Source organism: Bos indicus, chromosome 18 (genome assembly GCF_029378745.1).
Source record: "Bos indicus isolate NIAB-ARS_2022 breed Sahiwal x Tharparkar chromosome 18, NIAB-ARS_B.indTharparkar_mat_pri_1.0, whole genome shotgun sequence".
Taxonomy (NCBI): domain Eukaryota; kingdom Metazoa; phylum Chordata; class Mammalia; order Artiodactyla; family Bovidae; genus Bos; species Bos indicus.
In genome coordinates, this window is record NC_091777.1 from 47,294,577 (window position 1) to 47,319,246 (window position 24,670).

Consider the following 24,670-nt stretch of genomic DNA (forward strand, 5'->3'; position numbering starts at 1 on the left):
AATATGTCTACAACACACCTGAAACTAACATAATGTTGTACATCAACTATATTTCAGTTAAAAAAAAGAGAGAAAGTGAATTGTTAGTCGCTCAGTTGTGTCTGACTCTTTGCGACTCCATGGACTGTAGTCCACCAGGCTCCTCTGTCCATGGAATTCTCCAGGTAAGAATACTAGCAAGGGTTGCCATTCCCTCCTCCAGGGGATCTTCCTGACCCAGGGATCAAACCCCAGGTCTCTGGGGTTTGGAGTATGTATTTTTTATTTAAAGAAAGAGAACATAAATAACAAATAAATAAATATATACATAGATAAAATATGTCCACACATTTTTTGACACATTTCTCAAGAGCTTTAAATCTGGGGCTTTCCTAGTGGTCCAGTGGTTAAGAATCCACCTTGCACAGTGGATATATGTCTTTGTGTATTGGTCTAAACCCACAGAATGCATAGCACTATAAGTGAACCCTAAAGTAAACTATGAACTTTGACTGATAATGATGTATCAGTGCAGATTCATCAATAAATGCACCTCTTTTGTGGGGCATGTTAATAAAGGGGAAAGCTATGCTGGCAGGGAGTGTGTGAGAATCTCTTTGCCTTCCACTCAGTTTTGCCATGAATCTAATAAAACTCTAAAAAAAAAAAAAAAAGAATCCACCTTGCAGTGCAGGTGACCGGAGTTCAGTCCCTGACTGGGGAGGTAGGATTCCGCATGCCACAGAACAAGTAGGCGTTGAAACTTCTGAGCCCAGGCACCACAACTTGCGTCTGCACAAAAAACTTGCAACTGCAATTTTTGTTGCAACTGCAACAAAAAATGCTCCATAAAGCAACCAGGATCCAAGGCAGCCAAATAAATATATATTTTTTTTAATTCAGTAGTTTGTTTTTTTTAACAAAAAAAAAGACCCTCTCATTGAGTAAGGGCTGGACTTAATGCCTTCCTTCTAAGGAACAGAAGAACATAACAGAAGAAATTGTGCGGGACTTCTAAGATCAGTTCACAAAAGGCATTGTATTTTCATCTTGCTCTCTGGGTTCACTGGCTCCAAGAGAAACCAGCTTTCCGTATGTGAGAACCTGTGGTTGAGAAACTGAATCCTGCAAGGACTCAGTCAGCAAGGAACTGACAGGCCTCTTGCTAACAGCATAGGCCTGGAGTAGGCCAGTGGGAGTTAAGAACTCTGAGTTCCTGACCCACAGACACTGTGAGATAATAGATATTGTTTGAGGCTATTCAATCTTGGTTTTAAACTTGTTAACAGCAGTAGTTAATGTAACTGTATTCCAGTTATCTGTAACTGCATTAAATTTTATCTAAACCTCAGCAAGTTAAAACAGCCTTTATTTTTCCCATTTTTCTGTTTTTGTAGATCAGGAATTTGGGATGAGCTTGACTTGAGGTCTCTCTGGTGTTTGAGTCAGAAGTTGGCTGAGGCTACAGTCATCTCAAGGTTTGAGCAGGCTGGATGTCCCAAGTGACTCAGCAGCTTGGCAGTGACACTAGCTGTTGGCTGGGAGCTGAGTGGGGACTATAACTAAAGCACCTCAGATGTTTTTTCCATAATGGCTGTCCCAGTGTAGCTGGACGTTTTACATGAGAGCTGGCTTTCTCCAGAGCAAGTGTTGTAGGCAAACCAAGGAAAAACTGCATGGCCTTTTCTGACTCAGCCTCAGAAGTCACTTCTGCCACTGTCTATTGATGAAAGTGATTACAAATCCACCCACATTCAAGAGGAGGCCACACAGATCTGAATTCTTCTTTTTTAAAAATTATGTATTCGGTTGTGCCGGATCTTAGTTGCAGCACCCAGGATCTTTGATCTTCGTTATGGCATGAGGCATCTGTAGTTGCAGTACACAGAGGGATCTAGTTCCCTGATCCATTGGGAGCATGGAGTCATAGCCTCTGGTGCACCAGGGAAGTCCCTGTAAGAAGTCTTTTTCTTTCTCTCTCTCCGTATATCCTATTGGTTCTTTCTTTGAAAACCCTGACTAATACACTGGTGAGGTAAAAGGACGGTAAACTGTATTAGTCATCGTGGAACAATTTGGCATCAACTACATTTGGGTTCATACCTGACTCTGCCATCCCCTCAGGCAAATGACTCTACCTCTCTGAACCTCCACTTCTTTTCATGTTACTTCCGTTCTAAGAGGGTTGTGAGAGGCCTGGCAAGTCATGTCTATAAAAATGCTGTTACTTCAGCCTGGTCCCATCAAACCCTCAGGAAACATGAGCTAAGGTAGTTATGACTATTTTGAGTTTATTAATTGGTGGTGGCCTTGTAACATTAACATCGTTGAGGCAGCAAATTGTAAGGATTAAAAGCATAAGCCACAGGTCTTCCCTAGCTGTCCAGTGGTTACGACTCCATGCTTCCACTTCAGGGGATGCAGGGTCAATCCCTGATCAGGGAACTAAGATCCCACATACCCGGCAGCATGACAAAAAAAAAAAAAAAGCGTAAGCTACAAAGTCAGTCTTCCTGGGTTTGAATCTTGACCCTGGTACTTCCTAGCTGTATGATGTTGGACAAGCAATCCCATCTCTCTGGTTAACTCATGGCATCATAATTACTTTTACATGCATCAGTCAGAGTAGGCTAGGTTATATGGTGGTGACAATGAGTTCTGGCCCTCAGTGGACTAGCACTTCAAAATTGATTTCTTGCTCACAGAAATTGGCAGATGTGCTCCTTGCCATGGCTTAGGGATCCAGCTAGCTTCCTTCCTGTGGCACCTCAGTGCTTGCATAGCTTCCAGGGTTGCCTAGGCAACCTGAGAGCATCAGAAGATTAGAGCTTTGAGCATCCTGCACTGGCTTTTAAATGCTACTACTGGGAAGTCAACTAGATCCCCAATTCCTCAACTAAAAGATGCTTCGAGCCTTAATTAAGACCCAGCACACCCAAATAAACAAAATATTTTTTTTAAAGGACCAACCTAGGGTATTTGATCTCAGTCACTGGAATGATAGAGATGCCATTAAGCTAGCTGGGGAAGGTGAGGAGGAAGGTAAAGATGTCCTAAGCTCGACACATCTCTAAGACCCCTGTGGAGACAGTGAGTAGGATACAGAATGGAGAAGCCTAAAGACAGAAATATCTGGGCTGAAGATAGAAACCTGGGCATAAGCTGATAGCCTAGAGATGGAATTTATTTATTTATTTTGCCATGCTGTGTGACTTGCAAGATCCTAGTTCCATGACCAGGGGTTGAAACCTAGCCCTCGGCAGTGAAACACAGAGTTCTAACCAATGGACCACCAAGAAATTTCCTGGAGGTGGAATTTAAGCTAAAGGAAATCAACTCAATATTTATTGAAAAGACTGATGCTGAACTCCAATCCTGTGACCACCTGATGGGAAGAGCTGACTCATTGGAAAATACCCTGATGCTGGGAAAGATTGAAGGCAAAAGAAGAGGGCAGCAGAGGATGAGATGGTTAGATAACTTCACCAACTCAAAGGACGTGAATCTGAGTGAACTCTGGGAGATGGTGAAGGACAGGGAAGCCTAGCGTGCTGCAGTCCGTGGGGTCACAAAGAGTTGGACACAACTTAGCAACCGAACAACAACAACAACCAAAGAGGGAGATCCACGACGGCATGAGTGGGCTAGAGAGGCAGACTAAGATTTAGAGCTGGTCAGAATTGAGAGATGAGGGAGCCAGACCTAGATGATTATAATTGGCAGTGAGTGCTATGAGAATGTATGCTACAAGCATGTAACTGCAAACTTCAGTTTCAGTCTCGGGCTCAGTCAGGGAGGGCTTCCTAGAAGAGGTGACTCCTAAGCTGACACTCAAAGCTTGAGTGGTTACAACACCAGGCAAACAAGGCAGAAGTGTGTTCCAGACACAGCCCATGCAAAGGCCTGGCAGCAAGTGAGCCAGGGAAAGGGCAGAGGAGGAAGCTACTCAGACTGGCAGGGAAGGGTGTGGTCAGAAAGGAATCCAGATCAGTCATCAAGCAAACTTTTGGCATCAGCCAAGCCCAGGTTCAGATCTGGTCCTGCCACTCTCTGTGAACTCAGGCAAGTTGACCCAGCCTCCATTTTCTCTCCTGTTAGATCCTGTATCATAGATAAGGCCTGCTTAGCAGCCCCAACAAGCCCTCAGGAAGCATTGCTGTGACTGGGGTTTTGTCTGTTGTGACCTTGTTATTTGGGCTATTATTCATTATATTATCGAAGAGTCAATACACTCGGGTAGGAGGACAAAAACTTGGCCTTTGTGCACCAGTGCTGAATTGAATCTTGGAGACAGAGTTTTAGGTGAAGTAGAAAAGAATAGCTTTATTGCTTTGCCAGGCAAAGGGAGACACAGAGGGCTCGTGCCCTCAAAACTTGTGTACCAACTCAGGAGGACTTGGTGAGGAGTTTTAGAGTGATGGTTCAAGGGCAGGGTTGCTGATAAGGATCAGGGAGTATGCAGAGCCTGCACTCCTTTAATCTGACCTCCTGGTGGTCTCCTGATGAGCTTCTCTGGAATGAAGAATGTTTCATCAAGCATCTAACATCTTCCATTGGGTGGAGGTTTTAATTCTGCAGAGCTCAAAGGTATTATCCCTTGAGGGATAGAATCCCTTGAGGGAGAAGAGGATCCTGTCCCAAAGCTGCACTACTGTTTCTTTTTTTGGCTGCATTGGGTCTTGTGTGAACTTTGTTACATCATGCAGGGTCTTTCATTGCAGTGCATGAACTCTCTAGTTCTGGCTTGTGGGCTTAGCTGCTCTGTGGCATGTGGGATCTTAGTTCCCTGACCAGGGATTGAACCTGTGCCCCCTGCATCGCATAGTCAATAAAGCAGAAGTAGATGTTTTTCTGGAGCTCTCTTGCTTTTTCGATGATCCAGCGGATGTTGGCAATTTGATCTCTGGTTCCTCTACCTTTTCGAAATCCAGCTTGAACATCTGGAAGTTCATGGTTGACGTACTGTTGAAGCCTGGCTTGGAGAATTTTGAGCGTTACTTTGCTAGTGTGTGAGATGAGTGCAATTGTACGGTAGTTTGAACATTCTTTGGCATTGCCTTTCTTTGGGATTGAAATGAAAACTGATCTTTTCCAGTCCTGTGGCCACTGCTGAGTTTTCCAAATTTGCTGGCATATTTAGTGCAGCACTTTAACAGCATCATCTTTTAGGATTTGAAATAGTTCAACTGGAATTTCATCACCTCCACTAGCTTTGTTTGTAGTGATGCTTTCTAAGGTCCACTTGACTTCGCATTCCAGGATGTCTGGCTCTAGGTAAGTGATCACACCATCGTGATTATCTGGGTCATGAAGATCTTTTTGTATAGTTCTTCTGTGTATTCTTGCCATCTCTTCTTAATATCTTCTGCTTCTGTTAGGTCCATACCATTTCTGTCCTTTAGTGTGCCCATCTTTGCATGAACTGTTCCTTGGTATCTATAATTTTTTTTAAAGAGATCTCATTTTTCCCACTCTATTGTTTTTCCCTATTTCTTTACATTGATCATTGAGGAAGGCTTTCTTATCTCTCCTTGCTATTCTTTGGAACTCTGCATTCAAATGGGTATATCTTTCCTTTTCTCCCTTGCCTTTAGCTTCTCTTCTTTTCTCAGCTATTTCTAAGGCCTCCTCAGACAACCATTTTGCCTTTTTGCATTTCTTTTTCTTGGAGATGGTTTTGATCCCTGTCTCCTGTATAATGTCATGAGCCTCTGTCCATAGTTCTTCAGGCACTCTATCAGATCTAATCCCTTGAATCTATTTGTCACTTCTACTGTATAGTAATAAAGGATTTAATTTAGGTCATACCTGAATGGTCTAGTGGTTTTCCCTACTTTCTTCAATTTCAGTCTGAATTTGGCAATAAGGAGTCCATGGTCTGAGCCACAGTCAGCTCCTGGTCTTGTTTTTGCTGACTGTATAGAGCTTCTCCATCTTTGGCTGCAAAGAATATAATCAATCTGATTTCTGTATTGACTATCTGGTGATGTCCATGTGTAGAGTCTTCTTTTGTGTTGTTGGAAGAGGGTGTTTGCTTTGACAGTGTGTTCTTTTGGCAAAACTCTGTTAGCCTTTGCCCTGCTTCATTTTGTATTCCAGGGCCAAATTTGCCTGTTACTCCAGGAAATCTCTTGTTACTCCAGGAAATCTCTTGACTTCCTATTTTGCATTCCAGTCCCCTATAATGAAAAGGACATTTTTTTTAGGGGGGGGGGTGTTAGTTCTAGAAGGTCTTGTAGGTCTTCATAGAACCATTCAACTTCAGCTTATTCAGCATTACTGGTTGGGGCATAGACTTGGATTACTGTTATATTGAGTGGTTTACCTTGGAATCAAGCAGAGATCATTCTGTCATTTTTGAGATTGCACCTAAGTACTGCATTTCAGACTCTTTTGTTGACTATGAGGGATACTCCATTTCTTCTAAGGGATTCTTGACCACAGTAGTAGATATAATGGTCATCTGAGTTAAATTCATCCGTTCTTTTCCATTTTAGCTCACTGATTCCTAAAATGTCGATGTTCACTCCTGCCATCTTCTGTTTGACCACTTCCAATTTACGTTGATTCATGGAGCTAACATTCCAGGTTCCTATGCAATATGTTCTTTACAGCATCAGACTTTACTTCTATTACCAGTCACATCCACAACTGGGCATTGTTTTTGCTTGGCTCTGTCTCTTGATTCTTTCTAGAGTTATTTCTCCACTCTTCTCCAGTAGCATATTGGGCACCTACCGACCTGAGGAGTTCATCTTTCAGTGTCATATCTTTTTGCCTTTTTATACTGTTCATGGGAAGTATGTATGTTTCATTCTTCCTTGATTAGCAACTGTTTGAACTTGCCCTTTGGGAACTCAAGGAAGGTCAAGGAGGCTGAAGCCTATTTCCTACAAACAAGTAATGGGGAACACAAAGGCTTCCATGTCCAGGAGCGTCACAGAGTCCTGCTCAGTTTCAGTAGTGCTTAAGAGTACAGGTTTAGGACTTTCCTGGTGGTCCAGCTGGTAAAGAGTCTGCCTGCAATGTGGGAGACCTGGGTTTAATCCCTGGGTCAGGAAGATTCCCTGGAGAAGGAAATGGCAATCCACTCCAGTATCCTTGCTTAGAGAATTCCATGGACAGAGGAGTCAGTGTGCTACAATCCATGAGGTCACAAGGAGTCTGACACAACTGATTGACTAACACTTTGGTGGTCCAGTGGTTAAGAATCCGCCTCGCAACACAGGTTCGATCCCTGATAAGGGAACCAAGATCCCCCAAGCTGAGGAGCAACTAAGCCTGCATGTCGCAGCTACCGAGCCCACGTGCTCCAGAGCCTGCACACCACAACTAGAGAGTTCATGGGCACAACGTAAGATCCCACATGATGTAACAAAGATCCTGACACAGTCAAATAAATTTTAAATAATAAAAAAAATAAGAGTACAAGCTAGGGAGTTTACCCTCAGAATCAGTTTACTTATTTGTGAAATGGAGATAATATATAGCACCCATTCGAAGACTGTTATGAGGACATATGAGCTAATACATGTAAAGTGTCAGTAGCTCAGTCATGTCGGACTCTTTGCACAAATGGCCATAAAGTACTGTATTGTAATAGGTTTATAATACTGCTCACACAAATAACACAAAACAAACACAAAAAATAAAGAAAATATTTCTTAATTTTAATTTAATTTTATTAAATCAAATTAAATTTATTTTTAATATTTTATTTATTTTTGGCCACACTGGATTTTCATTGCTGCACACAGGCTTTCTCAACTTGTAAGAAAACATTTTTAATCTTACAGTACAGTACCTTAAAAAGTACAGTAGTACCAGGTACATCATGCATGCTTTTATGCATGCTTCCGGACATCCTGGGCTGGAAATAAACATACTATACTACTGTACTTTATACAGTGAGTGAGTGAGTGAGTGAGTGAAAGTAGCTCAGTTGTGTCGGACCTTTGTGACCCCATGGACTGTCCAGTCCGTGCAATTCTCCAGGCCAGAATAGTGGAGTGGGTTGCCTTTCCCTTCTCCAGGTGATCTTCCCAACCCAGGAATCGAACCCAGGTCTCCTGCATTGCAGGCAGATTCTTTACCAGGTGAGCCACAAGGGAAGCCCACTCTATACAGTTCTGTAAAGTACACAAAAGCAAAACAGCTTATAGAGGATACATGCACCTGACAACGTACACCAGACAGGTGAACTAACTTACGTGATTGGACATGCAGACACATATTTGCATCGTTGAAAGTTTGCAACTGTAGGGTTTGTATGTAGGGGACTTACTGTATTAACTAAGGAAGAGCAAGAGTCTACCTCAGGAAACCAAGAGGGCTCCAGGAGGAAGGAACAGACACAGAGGATAATGGCTACTATTTGACTAAGCGTTTACTGCTTCATTCTGTGAGGAGTCTAGAGAGTGGGGCGTGGAGACCTTTATTTACATTTTACAGATTAGAAAATCATGGCTCGGGTCACTGTTTTGGAATTCCAAGTTATTAAGGGGCAAAGTCAGGATTCAACCCCAACCTGAGTCAGCTTCCAGAGTAGCGCCTAAGGGCTAGAGACAGACTGACAGCTCTCTCCGAGGGACCCTGAAAAAGTCCTGGGCGCTTACAGGTTGGAAGCAGAGAGCAAGCGAAAGGGTTCCAAAGGTGGCCTCCTTTGCCATCTTCCTTCCCAGCTGCACTCCCCACCTCGGCCACCAACCGACCCTGGGAATGTCCAGCTTCAGAATCCAGGCTGTGGGCAGCGGATTCTTCCTGTATCCGGGCCCCTCTTTAGAGACTGGAAGACTGAGACTACACTTGGACCCGTCCAGGAAAAATAATTCTAGGGGTCTTGGCTCAGAGGGTCAAGGGGTGTGGATGCAGGAGGCACAAGGCTGTCCGATTTGTAGGTGAAACTGGACCACCATCAGGGCTTTGCCTGCAGGATCCCCGCCATAGATGCGGGCACTTGTCCCAGACTGTGGTCCCAAACTGTGGCTGTTTGTCGTGACAAGGCTGGGATAGGAGACAAGTCCCAAGTCTTGTCCCAAGACAAGTATCAGGAGTCCTTTTCAGAGGAAACCGAAAGCCACATCTGTGAGACGATGGCAGCAGGCTTTCGGGCGAAAATCGACACTAGGTCGCCTTGGGCACGATGACTGCCCAAGTTCCCTAGGGACTGCATAGAGTAGAGAAAGACCTCAGATCTGTCAACTCAGGGCGGTGTCGGGAATGCAAGGCACTGGAAACGCAGGGTGGAGCCTGTGCAGCCGCACCCAATCACAGGAGGCGGGACCGACAAGCACATGCGCAGTCTTAATGTCGGCGCTAGGACCGGGCGGATGCGGGCTGGGCCACCCAGCAGAGCCTAACCCGGCCTTGGCAGCCTGAGTCACCCGCCCCGCCCTGCGGAGCCGGACGCAGCCGGAGGCCCCAGAGCTACACCGACGAGCGGACCCGTGGACGCGCGAACGAGGCGGTGAGCGCCCAATCTGGACTCCCCCTGCACTCTGTAATTCCGGCCCTGGAGGCCTCCAGACCCGAAGAGATCGTAAAATCTTAGCCTCAGGGATCCACCACTCCCTTGGCCTCAGATTCTAGCTCCCAGATCTGTCCGGCCTAGTTATCCTGCCCCGGGGACTCTTCCACCCTTCCTCTCAGGATCTAAAATAGGAGCCCATGGAGAGGTACCCAGTAAAGTCAGCCCTGGGTGCAGCCTCTGGGACCACGATCCGTCCTCTCAATTCTAACAGGAACTCCGTTATCCCAGGCCCCGGGGCTCAACACTTAAAATCTTAGACCTGAACCCACAGACCCAGCAATGAGTGCAGTCTCACTGCTGGTTGCACCTAAATCTGTAAACCCACATTCTGGATTTCCTAAACTCTGTTTCAGGGGCCTCCAGGCGGAGAATTTCTAACCCACGATTCTGACCCGCCTCAAACCTCTAGGGCTCTGGATCTCAGATTCGAGCGCTAGCTTGGGACGCCCCCACCTTGAGAATCCCACTTGACCTGGCCAGTGCCTGGTACTTCATGATGCCTATGCGTAGACTCAGTCCAGAGTTTTTCAAGCCAGATGCGGACCTTTGGAACGGAAGGAGGTTTCAAACCTGATTTTCTGTCCCTATGCCACCGTCCAAGAACTACCTCCCCAGAAGCCCAGACCTCACCCCGAATGGGTCCTTAAGCCCCAGCCGGAGGATGGGTCTCCGCCTAGAGGCTTCATATTACTTCCTCACGTCCAGCAGTCAGAAATGCGTATTTTTGTGGGGGAAGGGGCGGGCTCAGGGACGAGACAGCCATCTGACCCCTTTTTCCCTTCTCAGGAATCAGCCATGTTCCTGGTTAACTCGTTCTTGAAGGGTGGCGGAGGCGGCGGAGGAGGCGGGGGCCTGGGCGGGGGTCTAGGGAATGTGCTTGGAGGCCTTATCAGCGGGGCTGGAGGCGGCGGCGGAGGCGGAGGCGGCGGCGGCGGTGGCGGCGGCGGAACCGCCATGCGCATCCTGGGCGGGGTCATTAGCGCCATTAGGTAAGGCGGGGCCTGATGATGGGCGTGGCCTGAGGAGGAGGCTTGTCCAGCAATAGAATGGGGTAACCTGGACACTGACCAGGAACCTTAATTAGGCAGGGCCCGGCCTGGGCTAGGAGACCCGCTTTGAGGGGGCCGACCTTAATGAGTTCATGGGGGCGGAGCTTGACATGGGGGTACTCTGATTATTGAGGGGACACAGTCTGATGGGACCACCGGGGCTTTGTGAGGTGGGGCTTAATGGGGCTGGGGTGGCCTACTTCCGCTAACCTGGAGACAAACGTTAAGGGGGCGGAGCCAATGAGGCTGGTTATCACTTCATGGGGGCAAGGCTAGCCTTGTGCGCACGGCGTGGCCCTCGTAGGTGGGTCAATGAGGTGTGCTCAGAAGAGGTCTTGCCCTTACAGGATTGGGGAAAAGTCCATCGAGGGGCAAGGCTGGGCTGGGAACTGATTGGATTAAAAATGTCCTAGTGAAGGGGTACGACTGAAGCGACTTAGCAGCAGTAGCAGAAATGAAGGGAGGGTAGGGGTCGGTAGGTGCCTGGTAGGTCTTAGCCACTGAGTGTAATACTTTGAAGGGGTGAGAACAAATGGAGCTGGGGTGGGATATTGAGAAGACACAAACGTTAGAAGCCATAACGATGGAGTAGGTTCCTACACAGGTGGAACCCAGGAGGTTTGGGGCCCCGGGAAGCTGGGGCCAAGCTTCTATGAGGCAAGCCCTCGAAGGGGCTGGGTCTTTTGAGGAATCTGCCATTATGTAGGTGTGCCCTGGCAAGGGGGATCTTACTGTGGGGGAACAACCAGGGCGGCAAGGATAGGGACAGGTGAAGACAAGGACTGATGAGGGTGGAGGGAGCAAGTAGGTAGGGTGGCGAGCTAGGGGTTGAGGGCTGGGGTCTGGGGGCTGGCTGCCGGTTGGAGGCCCCGCCTCCTGGTACTAACTACCCCCCCCCCCCCCACCCATGTTTTCCTTCAGTGAGGCGGCTGCGCAGTACAACCCAGAGCCCGTGGTAAGCCCCACATGTTTTCTCATTCTGAGGCCTTTTCCAACATCCCTCCTTGTCCCTTTGAAGAAGCCCCATCCCTTTCCTTATGAAATTTATCTCACTTAATCTCTCCCTTGTAACACCCTCAAACTTAGCTATTATTTTCCAGTCGCTAAGTCATATCCAACTCTTTGCGGACTTAGCTATATCCATTCCTATTCATTGCCCACCTCGCATTCATTGATCACTCACCACTCAGCCCACTCAGACTTTCCCAACCTACCGCTGTCCCGGTCAGGGCACCCTTCCCCCTACCTGCTCTGAAATCTCCTCCCTCTGCAGCCCCCTCGCACACATTACTCCAACATTGAGGCCAATGAGAGTGAGGAGGTCCGGCAGTTCCGGAGGCTTTTTGCCCAGCTGGCTGGAGATGTAAGTAAACAGGGGACCCTAGACCCGTTCTTAACCCTTCCATGCCTTCCCTTGGGCTGCCCTTTACATGTACACTCCACCATGGCAATCCCAAAGTTCCCATCCTCCTTCATCACACCCTCAGACCCCTTTCAGTCACCCCTGACCCATTCCTAACTTCTCCCCCCAGGACATGGAGGTCAGCGCCACAGAACTCATGAACATTCTCAACAAAGTGGTGACCCGACGTGAGTGACTGGGGGCAGCAGACAGGGCAGGTTTGGAGGCATGGTGGCTGGGGTAGTTGTGATCTCTGGCCTCTGACCTTCGACCTGTATCCCACAGATCCTGATCTGAAGACTGATGGCTTTGGCATTGACACATGTCGCAGCATGGTGGCTGTAATGGATGTATCCTTGAGGGTAGTCTGGTGGAGAACTTGGGGATGAGGGAATTTTCTTTGGCTACGAATCCTAACCACTGGATTGCCAGGGAATTCCCAAGAAGGGATTTTCTGCAAGAGTGGCTGGGGCAGTCAGGGTGTAGCTTTCATACCCACAGATGTGGACATGAGTACATTAGAACACACACCCACCTATGGACATGTGGCAATACATAATAACATCAGCTGTCATAACTGGCACTTTACTTATATTTACTTGACAGCCACCTTGTTAGACAGGTATGATTATTATATTCCATTTTACAGATGAAGAAACCAGGACCTAGAGAGGCAATCATTCAACTGACCTTATAACCTTATAGCCCCACCTTGTAACTGCCATAGGTTTGCCCACACGCACACACACACTTACATGAAGATATGTAGAGGCGTGTGCATGGGAACACACATCATTCACTGATTTTGGACACAGGCACATACTGCACAAAGCATTATAGACACACACATATGCATGTCATGTGATGACATACATGTGTTGTCTAGGGTGAAACAAATGCAGCTCAGCCCCCTAGCAAGGTTATCGAACCTCTCTGTGCCTCGGTTTCCCTCTCGATAAAACTGGGTGAGTGAGAATGGTGATACCAAATTGGCGTTTCATGCAAAAGGCTTAGCACAATGGGTAGCACAGAGTAAGTGGTCTGCACACACTAACTGTTACTATGATCTCACCCGGGTAGATTTTTCAGCTCTGAAGCTGTTTCTCTGTCACCCAGATACAATACCGATGGGGCTGGTATCTTGAGGACTTAGTGAGAAAAGTGATGTTCCTGAGAAGTTTAGCAGTATCTGAAGTCATGTGATAAGTCTTGGCCATTGTTGCTATTTACTAAGAATTTATCAAGTGCCAGCCCTTGAGTGAGGGCTTTATACCAATATCTCATTCACTTTTTATCACAAATGCATAGGTATTTACTCTTATCACCTCATTTCCCTAGAGTTCTAAGGTACCCTGGTGTTTTACATGTCCTAACATTTATAAGTTTGAATTACTATCAAAGAACGTTATAAATGAGGATTTCATGTGATTATGTGTAGAGGGAGTCTTTATCATTTAGAAATACAAACTAAAGTACGTATGGGCAAGACGAACAGTGAAGCTGCACGCAAGGTGGCGGCACGAGGGTGGGATGGGAGCTGGGCTTCTAGCCCAGGCTCCCCTGCTTGGCCCTTACCATCATCGTGTACACTGTCCACACTTCTGGGTATGGCTATTCTTAACACCCTCCCACCAGAGTGACACGACTGGCAAACTGGGCTTCGAAGAATTCAAGTACTTGTGGAACAACATCAAAAAGTGGCAGGTGTGTTCAGCCTCTGAAACGCCTGGCACAAAGACAGCGCCCCAAGCCTTGGAAATGCCACGCCCCATGAGGCCCAGCTGAATCCTGACCTCCTTGTCCCCACAGGCCGTATACAAACAGTTTGATGTTGACCGTTCAGGGACCATTGGCAGCAGTGAACTCCCAGGGGCCTTTGAGGCAGCAGGTGTGGCTGGCAGGAACGTGGTGGGACTGGGGGTGGGACTGGTGAGGCAGCCCCCACTGCTCTGGTCTGAGCCTGAATCCTGGGGCTGGGAGAGGGTTTGGCTATGTGGCCCCCACACCTAGTAACTAAATCATTCTCAGGATTCCGCCTGAATGAACATCTCTACAACATGATCATCCGACGCTACTCAGATGAGGGAGGGAACATGGATTTTGACAATTTCATCAGCTGCCTGGTCAGACTGGATGCCATGTTCCGTAAGTGACACCCTAGCTCTCTTCCCAGGTGGGGATTTGTCCAGCCTCCTTGAGCCAAGCCTCCTTTGAGCCTGACACTGAGGTGGGCAGTGTTAGGGGCACAGCAGTGACTGAAACAGCCCATGTTCCTGCCCTGATGTTGCTCACAGTCCACAGGAGAGGCAAATTACCAGACAGTGACCGCTCGGGATGGTTAAGTCTGGGATCGGGGAAGCCTTTGCAGAGTGATGGGGGCTGTGAGGGGAAGATCAGGGTAGATCAGGTTTAGACTTGTGACTGGGAGCTCTTCAAACTTGGCAGCTGACGTAGCTTAAGTGATCAAGGAGGCCTTCCTGGAGGAGGGAGGGCATGTGTGAATTGAGACCTGATGGGTAAGAAGTGACCCCAGCAAGCGAGTGGGGAGCAGTGTTGCATTGGGAACAGCCTGTGTGAAGGCCTAGAAAGGAAAGAGGAAATGGTGATCTTGGTGATTTGGGTTAGAGTATTTCATGGAGGAGGAACCTAGGGTTCAAGGAGGCGAATTTCTTGCTCACAGCCACTTAGCTAGAAGTTGCAAAGCTAGAATTTGAACTCACATTTGTCTGAGAGAGGGGGCAGGAGCAGTGGGATGGTCAGGCCATGCAGGGCTGTGAATGCCAAGTTTGGAGGTGTCCCCATCAGACACTAATGGGGACAGTGAATAGGGTCTAGGCAGGGGAAGAACAGGGTCTCAGGTTTCCTTTAGGAAGATCTCCTGGCATGCCAAGAGCCCAGGGCGGACAGTATATTAAGAGCATGCAGGGAAGAAAAGGGGCAGGTATGTTGGGGACATGAAGGAAAGGTGGGAGAGGACAACAGGGCAGATGATGCTAAAAGCCATATATGAGAGGGTCAAGAAATGGCCTGGGATTTACCAGGAAGAGGGCCAGCTGCGAGTGGAGTGTCCAGGGTACCACACGTGTGGATCCCTGTGGGTGGTAACTGAGCCGTGAGTGAGAGAGAGCCACACAGGCTCTGTGGGCACCTGTTTACATACAGGTTTGGCTGTGAGTGGGGAACATGGAGATGAGTTTCAGGGCAGGAGTGGGGACCACACAGACTGTAGGAGCAGGAAATGCAGAGCCTCCTTCCAGTAGCTTGTTTTAGCTGGAACTGGAGGGTGTGGAGCTTAGAGGTTGGTAGGGGGCTGGGGCTTGGGCAGAGGGTGATGAGGGGCGTGAAGGTCAAGATATGGAGGCCATTATTGAGATGAGTAGCAGTCTGGGTTCCAATCCCAGTTTCCTTTTTCTCTATGTAACACAGGCACATCACTTCACCTTTCTGTGCCTTATTTTAAAATGACACTTATCTCCTAAAATCGGATTAAATGAATTCATACATGGAAAGCACTTTATACAGGTGCTTGCCAGAGCAGACAGACTACTAGCTGTTAGTATTATCATATATTAGTATATTTTACTCCTAAAAGCCAGTCCTACCAACCCTTCCTTTCCCCAGGTGCCTTCAAATCTCTCGACAAAGATGGCACTGGACAAATCCAGGTGAACATCCAGGAGGTAAGAGCCCCCATCTCCACCCTGGGATGTGGGATCCTAGCAGGGGGCCCCTCCCCTCAGCCCCATGTACCAGCTTGGAGCTAGGGCTCCCTCCCTCCCATTTTCCCAAAGACCCCTGGGTGAGAGCAGAGAAGGGCTGCTGGTATTCCTGGGTTCCCTGCTCCTCACTGTCTGTCCCTTCCTTTCCCCAGTGGCTGCAGCTGACCATGTACTCCTGAACGGGAGCCCCAGGCCTGCCCCCTCATCACCTTGCTGTAGGAGTCACCTTGGACTCTTCGGTCTCCCCCAGGGCTGATTCTGTCTGCAGTCACATCTTCGTGGGTCCTGCTGACCCCTTTCTGTCTTCTCAGCCCTTGGCACCTGGATTCTCAGTCAACAGCCAGGGCCCAACATGCTTCAACACGCCTTGCCCCTCAAGTCACCCCCACCCAGCACACCCATCTCGTCTACTCCATAACCCTTCTCTTGCACCTGTGCCAAGCCCAACATTTGTGTGGCTTCCACACCCCAAGGGCCCTTCTCTTAGTTCTGGGAGGATCACTCCAGTCCCTTCATACCCAGGCACACCCATTCAGTTACCACCCGGGCACCTGAACTCCAGGCCAAAACAGGGCCACATGCCCCAGTGCCTTTGTCTGTATTCTGCTCCCAGGCTGCCAGGCCCAGGAGGAAATAAATGCACCCTAGTTGCTGCTCTCTCCGAGATCTGCCTCCTGTTCTGAATTGGGGGATGGCTCTGCCTCTGTTTGAGGCAGAGGAAGGCTGTCTGTATGTGTCTCCTAGTCCCAGTCTTTTTTCTCATTTGAGCTGTAGCCTTATTCTTGCTGAGATCTCGCTCACATCCCATGGAAACCAAGACTAGAAGTCTGGACCATCTGTGGGAGGTCTCAGTGTCCCCCTGGCTGTGCCCCCCAGGGCCCTGTTTGCCCCTCTCAGCTTCTGTGCTTGAATGAGTCTGTCTTCACTTGCTTCTACCTCTCTGGTGTCCCACACTGTGCTCAGGATCTTCCTCCCCACCCCCGGGCCTCTGCAGGGAGAGGGGCTGCCATCCCAGGATACAAAGCAGGTCCGCAGACCCTGAGGGGACAGCCCAGGGATGCTGTTTGGGGCTTCTGGGAGGGCTGAGAGGCAGTGACATCTAGGGATAACCCTGGTCTAGTAGGAGGGTCCCAGGGTTGTCCACAGGGCAGAGATGACTTGCTGGTGGAAGGATGGGCTAGGAGGCACAAATAGGGAGCATGGAGCTGGGCTGTGTTCCCCAGGAAACCAGCACATTTATTGATGCCTGTTCGGGTCCTGCAGACTTCTTGGTTTCACTTCTTGTGAGGGAAGGAGGCCCAGCCAAGGCAGTACAGGCTGTAGAGAGTGCCTAGGGAGGGAGTGTGAGGGATACTGAATGAGGCCCCAGTTCCCTCCCTGAGCCCCATCTTGCTTCTGACCCCGTGCTGCAGGCTCGAGTCCCTTCCCAAACTGCCCTTCAGCTGGGGAAATGCTGGACCTTGATACAGACCAGGCTTCAGGCTTTCTCCCCAGATGCATCACTAGCCCAGCCACCTTCCTGGGACAGGAGCCCAAGCCCTGGGTTGCTCCCTCCGTATTTGTCAGCCCAGGCTCCCATAGGGTCCCACACCAGCTCAGAATCCAATTCTCTGGTGAAACCCTAGCGCCAGAACCCGCCCCTTCCCCTCTCCATCTCTAGCCCCGCCGCCTTTTCCCGCAGTTCAGGCCGAGCCAGGCCCTGCAACTCACCCCCCAGACACAGAGTCATCGTCACTCGATACAGGATGTTGTCTGTTGCACCGCCCTTCAAGTGCACCGGGAGGCCATTGTCCTCCTGGAAGTTGGGGGCACACGATGAGAAAGGCGTTGTCAGCACCGCAGACCTTAAGCTCCTGCCACCCCCAACTTCTCTTCGGGACCTAGCGGGCGGCCCAGGCTCCTCCCCCGCTCCTCCCTCGCTCCGCCCACCTGGAAGAGTTTCTGTTTCTCAGCTACTCGGTTCTCGAAGCGGTTCCGGGCGGTTGAGCTAAAGGAGCGGACCAGCGCTTGGGAGACCTGTGCAGAGGGGATGGATGGACATTGGGGGAGTCTGGAGGGGCGTCCCGGAGGAAGTCCCTTTGGGGGGAGGGTGTCGGACTTTCCCAGGCTCTAACTTGGGGGACACTTCTGTCCCTTGGGAGCGTCTCAAAGGCAAGATGCGAACTGACCGCGCGAGTAGGGGAGGGTGTCCTGGCAGGAAAGGCCTAGATGAACGGGACTCGTGCCTAGAGGGTCTGGCTTGAAGGTTATCGGACCGTCTAGAGGATCGGACCCAGAAGGAAGGCTCACGTTCCGCGGGTCCCAGTCCCGAGAGGTTTTTTTTTTTTTTTTTTTTTCTTTTCGGTTCCCAGGGTTAATGGGAGGAGCTCAGGTCGCGGGAAGGGCAGGGCTGGATCGGGGTGCTTAGGGAATTTCCCGGCAGCCTAAGAAGTTAGGGAGAGGGGAAGGAATGCTAAGGGAGCCCTGGATGAAGGGAGGAAGTTCAAACTCTGCGCTTTCGGTCAAGTTAACGGGTCCCCGGCTGTCTCAAAAGATTTTGGGTTGGGAGCTAGGGAGAGGGGCCCCAGGCTTATTAGGAGGGAGTCCCGAGCCCTGAAGAGGGCTCACGTTCCAAGTCCCCAGATCCCGGAATTGGGGGAGAGTCTCAGATAGGGGTGAGAGTTGCTGAGAGTTTCCGAGTTGGGGGCCGCAACCCGACCCTTGGGGGGCCCTCACCCGCAGGGCCCTCATCCTGTGTCCTCGTCTTCGGCCGGAGTCACCTCCCCTCTCTGCCCAAGGACAGACGGCGCCCTCCCCTCTGGGGGAGTCCCAGGCCACGCCCCCCGCGCGCCCCAGGACACCGTGGCTCCGGAGGACGCTTTCCGATTCGTCCAATAGGTGGGCGGGGAAGACGCTGCAACCCCATCCCCTCATCCTAGTGCCGAATGGTTGGAGCACCCATCTGTTACTCATCTCAGAATTCTGTTGGTCCACGCGGAGAGGAAAGCGGTCCCAGAGAATACATTTTTGGGTTGTTTCTGCGGAGGTATCCGGCTAGGGCAAGTGCAGTTCCTCCGTTGGGTTCCTCGGATCTCTCCCTATCCGGTTGATGTTGAGAGCAACTAAAGGAAGGTAAGACACCGTCTTTCGTTATACCATTTTCCTCCCACGTTGTAACAGATGGCTGTGGCTTTGGCTAAATGTCAGTGTTCGTTTTTGGGTTCAGGGACTACGTTGTATGGAAAGTACACTCAACTCACACCACATCCAGATGAGATACGAGACCCAAAGAAGTAGATTACGCCCATTTCTCATACAGGAGGGAGCATACGCTGCTTATTAAGTGGAATGAAAGGCAGGATAATTTGCTTGTTTAAATAATTATTTGTCATTATCTTTGTTTATTGTGAACCCATGTAGCCGACTGCTTAAGTTAAACATGCGCACAGAATGACTGCGCTGCATAGCAACCGTCTTTGCTTCTTCATCTTATCCCCACCTCCACACTCAGTTCTTCACCCTGGAAAACAGTGTAGTTGCTCTGTTTGTTGACTTTAGACTCCACTGCATCCTCAGCACCTGACAAATGGGTGGATTTGATAAATATTTGTCAAAGGATATACAATATAAGCCAAATGTTCTGTAACTTGGTCACTCCCACCTACTTAACCAAGTAGGACTTCAGGGCTCCTCCTAGATTCTACTCATTTAGATATTTCCAGTCATCCAGGAAGTGGCCACACATGGGCTCATTCCCCCAGCTGTCCCCTGTTATCTGCAGCTGTGTAGGATCAGTATTCAGGGAAGAAAACAGAAATTGCTCTGGGTTGCTGCTGCTGCTAAGTCACTTCAGTCGTGTCCAACTCTGTGTGACCCCATAAACGGCAGCCCACCAGGCTCCCCCATCCCTGGGATTCTCAAGGCAAGAACACTGGAGTGGGTTGCCATTTCCTTCTCCAATGCGTGAAAGTGAAAGCTCTGGGTTGGGATACCAGAAAGGTTGGAAAGGCTGAAGGAGTGCCCTCTAAGCAGGACTGTGAACTTATGTATGGGGCCCTGTGCAAAATGAAAATGTGGGACCCCCTCGTTCAAACAGCAAACAGCAGGAAGGAAAAAAAAAAACGCTGTTAAAAATAATAAGATATTGGGACTTGCCTGGTGGTCTAGCGGCTGGGGCTCTGCGCTCCCAGTGCAGGGAGCATGGGTTCGGTCCCTGGTCAGGGAACTAGATCCCACATGTTGCAACTAAGACCTGGCACAGCCAAATAAATAGATATTAAAAAAATAAAAATACTAAGATATAAAGCATTTTCCTTTCTTCCATTATTGTTCTTAACTTGTCATGGTGTTTTTAATGTGCTATTCATTGTCATGCTCCCTGGAGCAAGGGATACCCTGGGGTGAGTCCAAGCTCTCAGAGTCACCTGGCTGACCTGCCCTGCAACTTTGTGTATCTGTACACATGGCTGCTGGCTGCCAGGTTCTCCTTCTCTCCCCACCAACCACTGGACCAACTGATGCCTTGGCCTGAGGTGAAGTCAAACAAGGCATCTCTCCTCACAGGCTTGCTCCCTACAGGGGGATGCAGCCTCTCTTCCAAGAAGACATAGGAGCTGGGATCAATGGTGGGCAGGACACTCGCCCCTGCTGGTCACCGGCTGAATATGCCACGGACTGCCAATTGAGGAGGGAGTAGCTGCCACTCTGCCCTGCCCTCAGAGGCCATGGGATGTGTGTAGTGGGCCTTGACCCTCCTGAAGCCCAGGCCCTCAGGAGGCAGAACTGCCTGCCTGTCTCAGGGAGACAGAGTGGTGGGAAGAGAGAATGCACACAGATCAGGCTCTAAGTTCCCGATGCCTGCTCCATTGTCCCAGCAGACTTCACTTATAAAACACAAAACACAAATTCAAAGATAACACGAAGAATTACAAGGTGGCGCACTTCCCTGGTGGTCTAGTGGTTAAGAATCTGCCTGCCAAAGCAGGCGATATGGTTCAATCCCTGATCAGGGAAGATTCCACATGCTTCGGAGCAACTAAGCCCGTGTACCACAACTTCTGAAGCCCGTGCACCTAGAGCCCATGCTTCACAATGAGGAGTAGCCTCCACTTACCACAACTAGAGAAAGTCCGGGCGCCATAAAGAAGACCCAGCACAGCATATAAATAAATAAATAAATCACAAAGATGTGTGTTGCATGAGCAGCAGTTCATAAAAAATAAAAAGGAATTAATTACATGATGGCAACTGCAGAGGATTAGACTCCCCACTTCTGAGGGTGGGGCTCTGTGTAGCTGCACTAGACACATGCCTCACTTTTAAGCTAGTCCTATAGGACTGACACTCAGGACATGTAAAAACTGAACTAAGAAGGCTGTTCTCTGAAGCTGCCCCTACAGGGACAGAGTCCAGAACACACTCTGTAGCACTGACCTTGGTCAGGAAGCCCTAGTCACAAACTGCTGCTGGGACTCCCCTGGTGGTCCAGTGGCTAAGACTCCTCACTCCCAATGCAGGGGACCTGCGTTTGATCCCTGGTTGGGAACTAGATCCTACATGATACAACTAAAATTTCTGCATGCAATAAATAAAATTTCTGCATGCAATAAATAAAAATTCTGCATGCTGCAACTAAAAAAAAACAAGACCTGCATGCTCCAAGGAAGATCTGTATACTGCAACTAAGAGCTGGTGCAGCCAAATAAATAACTAAAAATAAATATTAAAAAGAAAAAAGAAGCTGCTGCCGCCATCACTCAGGTCTCCTTTAGGAATGGGTTCATCAGCTTGCAAGACTAAAGAGTTCAACTTCAGGATCAAGAGCCAGCTGGGGGATGTAAACTCTGTTGCCCTGGGTTAGCATGAACGCTTATTGATATAACAAAAAGGCACCAAAATTCTGTGATTTCAAGAACACAGAACTTATATATTTGCCAATCTCACTCTGTGGATATTATTTGGATCTTGATATGGGCAAACAAAAAAAAACTGCAACATTTTTGAGACAATTGGAAATTTAAACAATGATTGACTTAAAAAAAATTTTTTTTAATGTGTTTATTTTTGGCTCTCCTGGGTCTTTGTTGCTGCGAGAGTTTTCTCTGGTTGCAGGCTTCTTATTTCAGCGGCTTCCCTTGTTGCGGACCACAGGCTCGAGGGCACTGAGCTTCAGTAGCTGCAGCATGTGGGCTCAGTAGTTGCGGTTCCCGGCTCTAGAGCACAGGCTCAACACTTACGGCCAACGGAGTGAGTTGCTCCTTGGCATTCGGGATCTTCCTGGATCAGGGATCGAACCCGACTCTCCTGCATTGGTGGGCAGATTCTTTACCACTGAGCCACCAGGGAAGCCCCAATGATTGACTTTGCCCTCAACATTTTATGAAAAATTTCAAAGATACAGAAAGGGTAAAGGAATCTTCTAGTAAACACTCATATACCCACCACCTAGATTCTATAATAAACACTTTGCTACATTTGCCTTATCATATAACTAGTCATCTATACCTCTATTCATCCATATATTTTTTTGATCTATTTTAAAATAGATTGCAGACATTAATATTTTTAATTCAAATACTTCATGTGTCATGGACTTACCTGGTGGCTCAGATGGTAAAGCATCTGCCTACAGAGACCCAGGTTCGATCCCTGGGTTGGGAAGATCCTCTAGAGAAGGAAATGGCAACCCACTCCAGTACTCTTGCCTGGATAATCCCATGGACGGAGGAGCGTTGTAGGCTACAGTCCCTGGGGTCGCAAAGAGTCGGACACGACTGAGTGACTTCACTTCTACTTCTCTACTTCATGTGTCATTAACTAGACTGCTTGGATATTTTATTATAGTAAATAATTTAAACTTTTATTTCTATTGTGGTTGTGTTTTTTTTTTAAGAGTGAGTCTCTGCTGCTGCTGCTAAGTCGCTTCAGTTGTGTCCGATTCTGTGCGACCCCATAGATGGCAGCCCATCAGGCTCCACTGTCCCTGGGATTCTCCAGGCAAGAACACTGGAGTGGGTTGCCATTTCCTTCTCCAATGCATGCAAGTGAAAAGTGAAAGTGAAGTCGCTCAGTCGTGTCCGACTCTTAGTGACCCCATGGACTGCAGCCTTCCAGGCTTCTCCGTCCATGGGATTTTCCAGGCAAGACTACTGGAGTGGGGTGCCATTGCCTTCTCCAAGTGAGTCTCTACAATTTAGAAATACATACTCAAATATTTTTGGTGGAATAATGTGAAGTCTAGTATCTAACTGCCAAGAAACAAATCACCTCAAAATGTGGAAGCGTAACAAAACAGTAAACATTTCACAGCCTCTGTGGGTCAGAAATATGGGGATTTAGCTCAGCTACAGCTTCACAGCTCAGGATAGTGGTGGGCAGGAACCTACCAGCATTTGCCTGTCCTGAATGGGGAGGGAGACTGATGGCCGCCAGGCAGCCTTCTAGAGTCCAGAACCAAGCTTTGGTGTCACGCTGCTGCCATCTTGTGGCAGGTCTGGAAAACAGCCCCTCCCACCTCTACTTTCCACATTCTAATCCTTTTTGAAGATGTTTTAGGACTTGTCTTTAGAAAAGATTTACTTTTAACTCCCCAGTTGTTGAGTAGATCATGAGTTCAATATGGTTTAAAATTCATAAGTGTGCATAGGAAGAAAAATCTTCCTTCTGATCACTCTCTGTGATCCTCTCCAAGGGAACCATTCTGTGTCATTATGTGTCCTTCCAAGGAAATGTTATACATGTAAAAAACAAAACAAAACAAAAATAACCCCTCAAATACAACAACAAAAGTACAAAAATATACTCGGCCTTCCTCAGGCATAAAAGGATAATTCCTGAAATCAGCAGTTATTCAGTGATATTTATTGATCCTGATTTGAACAAGCAATATGTATATATTTTCAACAAAGCAAAAATATAAAAATAATATGACCAAACGGGGAAATGTGAACACTGACTGAAAACTTTATTATATGAAGGAATTAATGTTCATTTTTTAGGGGTAATATGGAGCTTGAAACTGTATACAGGCCCCTGTGTCCCTGATTTTTGAAGTAAAAGGCTTTTGCTTTAGTCTCCTAGTCCTCCCCAGAGTCCCAAAAGGCTTGCTCAAGAGTTAATGATTAGAAAATGTGAAGATGTAGAAACAAGAAATAGCTGTTGGACTGGGAAGCCAGTAACAGTTTAGACTATAAACCAGTCACATAGCAGAATCACAACACCCAGTTCCCTGAAGATATGAAGGTCTGGCACACCTTCTTAAGTTGTTCCTGTAAGGAACCAGACCCCCACCAGCTGAAAACTGCTGGCCTCAAGCACACAGACCCCAGAACAGCTGAAACCAGAAGACTGACAACGTGCAAAACTTCACCTTGATCCCAACCAATCAACACATTTCAGTATAATAGCTCCAGTGTTTGAACAAAATATTTCATTAATTCAGCTCTTTGATGAGATTCATTTTAACAATTCTTACTGCATTTGAAAACAATGCATTTAATAAGATTCAGAAGAATCTCTTTGGGTGCCAAAGTTTTGTCATATAAAGAATTATTCCTGTAATTCTCCCAATAGTTTAATAGCTCCACTATCTTTTCTGGTCATACTTATAGCTCCATCGCTTGTAATTCCTTTACAAAATTTTCAGTTTCATGTGTACTGATTAATAATGCCTTGTTATAATCCTGGTGGTATGTTCAATCCTGTGAGTATAGAGTTGAATTTAAGTAAAACTAAAGTGTCATAAAATTATCTTTTTGTGTTTTTTTTTTTTTCCCTTTGGCAGTACGCATAGCTTGCAGGATCTTAGTTCTCTAACTAGGGATTGAGCCCAAACCCTTGGTGATAGCATGGAGTCCTAACCACTGGACGGCCAGGGAATTTCCTCATAAAATTATCTTGATATGTCACATAAATAAAAAGTATTGTGAAGTTTGCAGTATCAGTATTCTAAGGAAATAGACTATATCAAATCTCTGCCAGACTTGATGGCCTAAAAAGAATTGCTTCTTAGTAT

General features: G+C 47.9%; 3 protein-coding genes across 3 annotated transcripts in view; 2 read left to right on the forward strand and 1 right to left on the reverse strand.

Moving 5' to 3' along the window:
• The first annotated feature begins 9,298 nt into the window (after window positions 1–9,298).
• On the forward strand, window positions 9,299–16,342 carry CAPNS1 (calpain small subunit 1). The gene is made up of 11 exons (XM_019979149.2): window positions 9,299–9,445; window positions 10,295–10,497; window positions 11,479–11,512; window positions 11,831–11,920; window positions 12,090–12,147; window positions 12,245–12,309; window positions 13,595–13,663; window positions 13,769–13,847; window positions 13,988–14,104; window positions 15,581–15,639; window positions 15,831–16,342. Exons 2-11 carry the CDS (start codon window positions 10,304–10,306, stop codon window positions 15,855–15,857), a joined length of 792 nt encoding a protein of 263 aa, XP_019834708.1. The 5' UTR covers window positions 9,299–9,445; window positions 10,295–10,303; the 3' UTR covers window positions 15,858–16,342.
• Window positions 16,343–16,869: 527 nt separating this feature from the next.
• On the reverse strand, window positions 16,870–18,538 carry COX7A1 (cytochrome c oxidase subunit 7A1). The gene is made up of 4 exons (XM_019979169.2): window positions 18,394–18,538; window positions 17,608–17,694; window positions 17,389–17,473; window positions 16,870–17,008 (listed from the first exon to the last, which is right to left on the reverse strand). The coding sequence occupies exons 1-4, from the start codon at window positions 18,406–18,408 to the stop codon at window positions 16,953–16,955; spliced, it is 243 nt and encodes an 80-aa protein (XP_019834728.1). The 5' UTR covers window positions 18,409–18,538; the 3' UTR covers window positions 16,870–16,952.
• A 128-nt stretch (window positions 18,539–18,666) lies between these two features.
• ZNF146 (zinc finger protein 146) overlaps window positions 18,667–24,670 on the forward strand; it is a 69,944-nt gene continuing 63,940 nt past the window's right edge. Inside the window, exon 1 of the mRNA XM_019979147.2 lies at window positions 18,667–18,789. The gene's annotated coding sequence lies outside the window, so the exon portion shown is untranslated. The remainder of the gene's footprint in view (window positions 18,790–24,670) is intronic.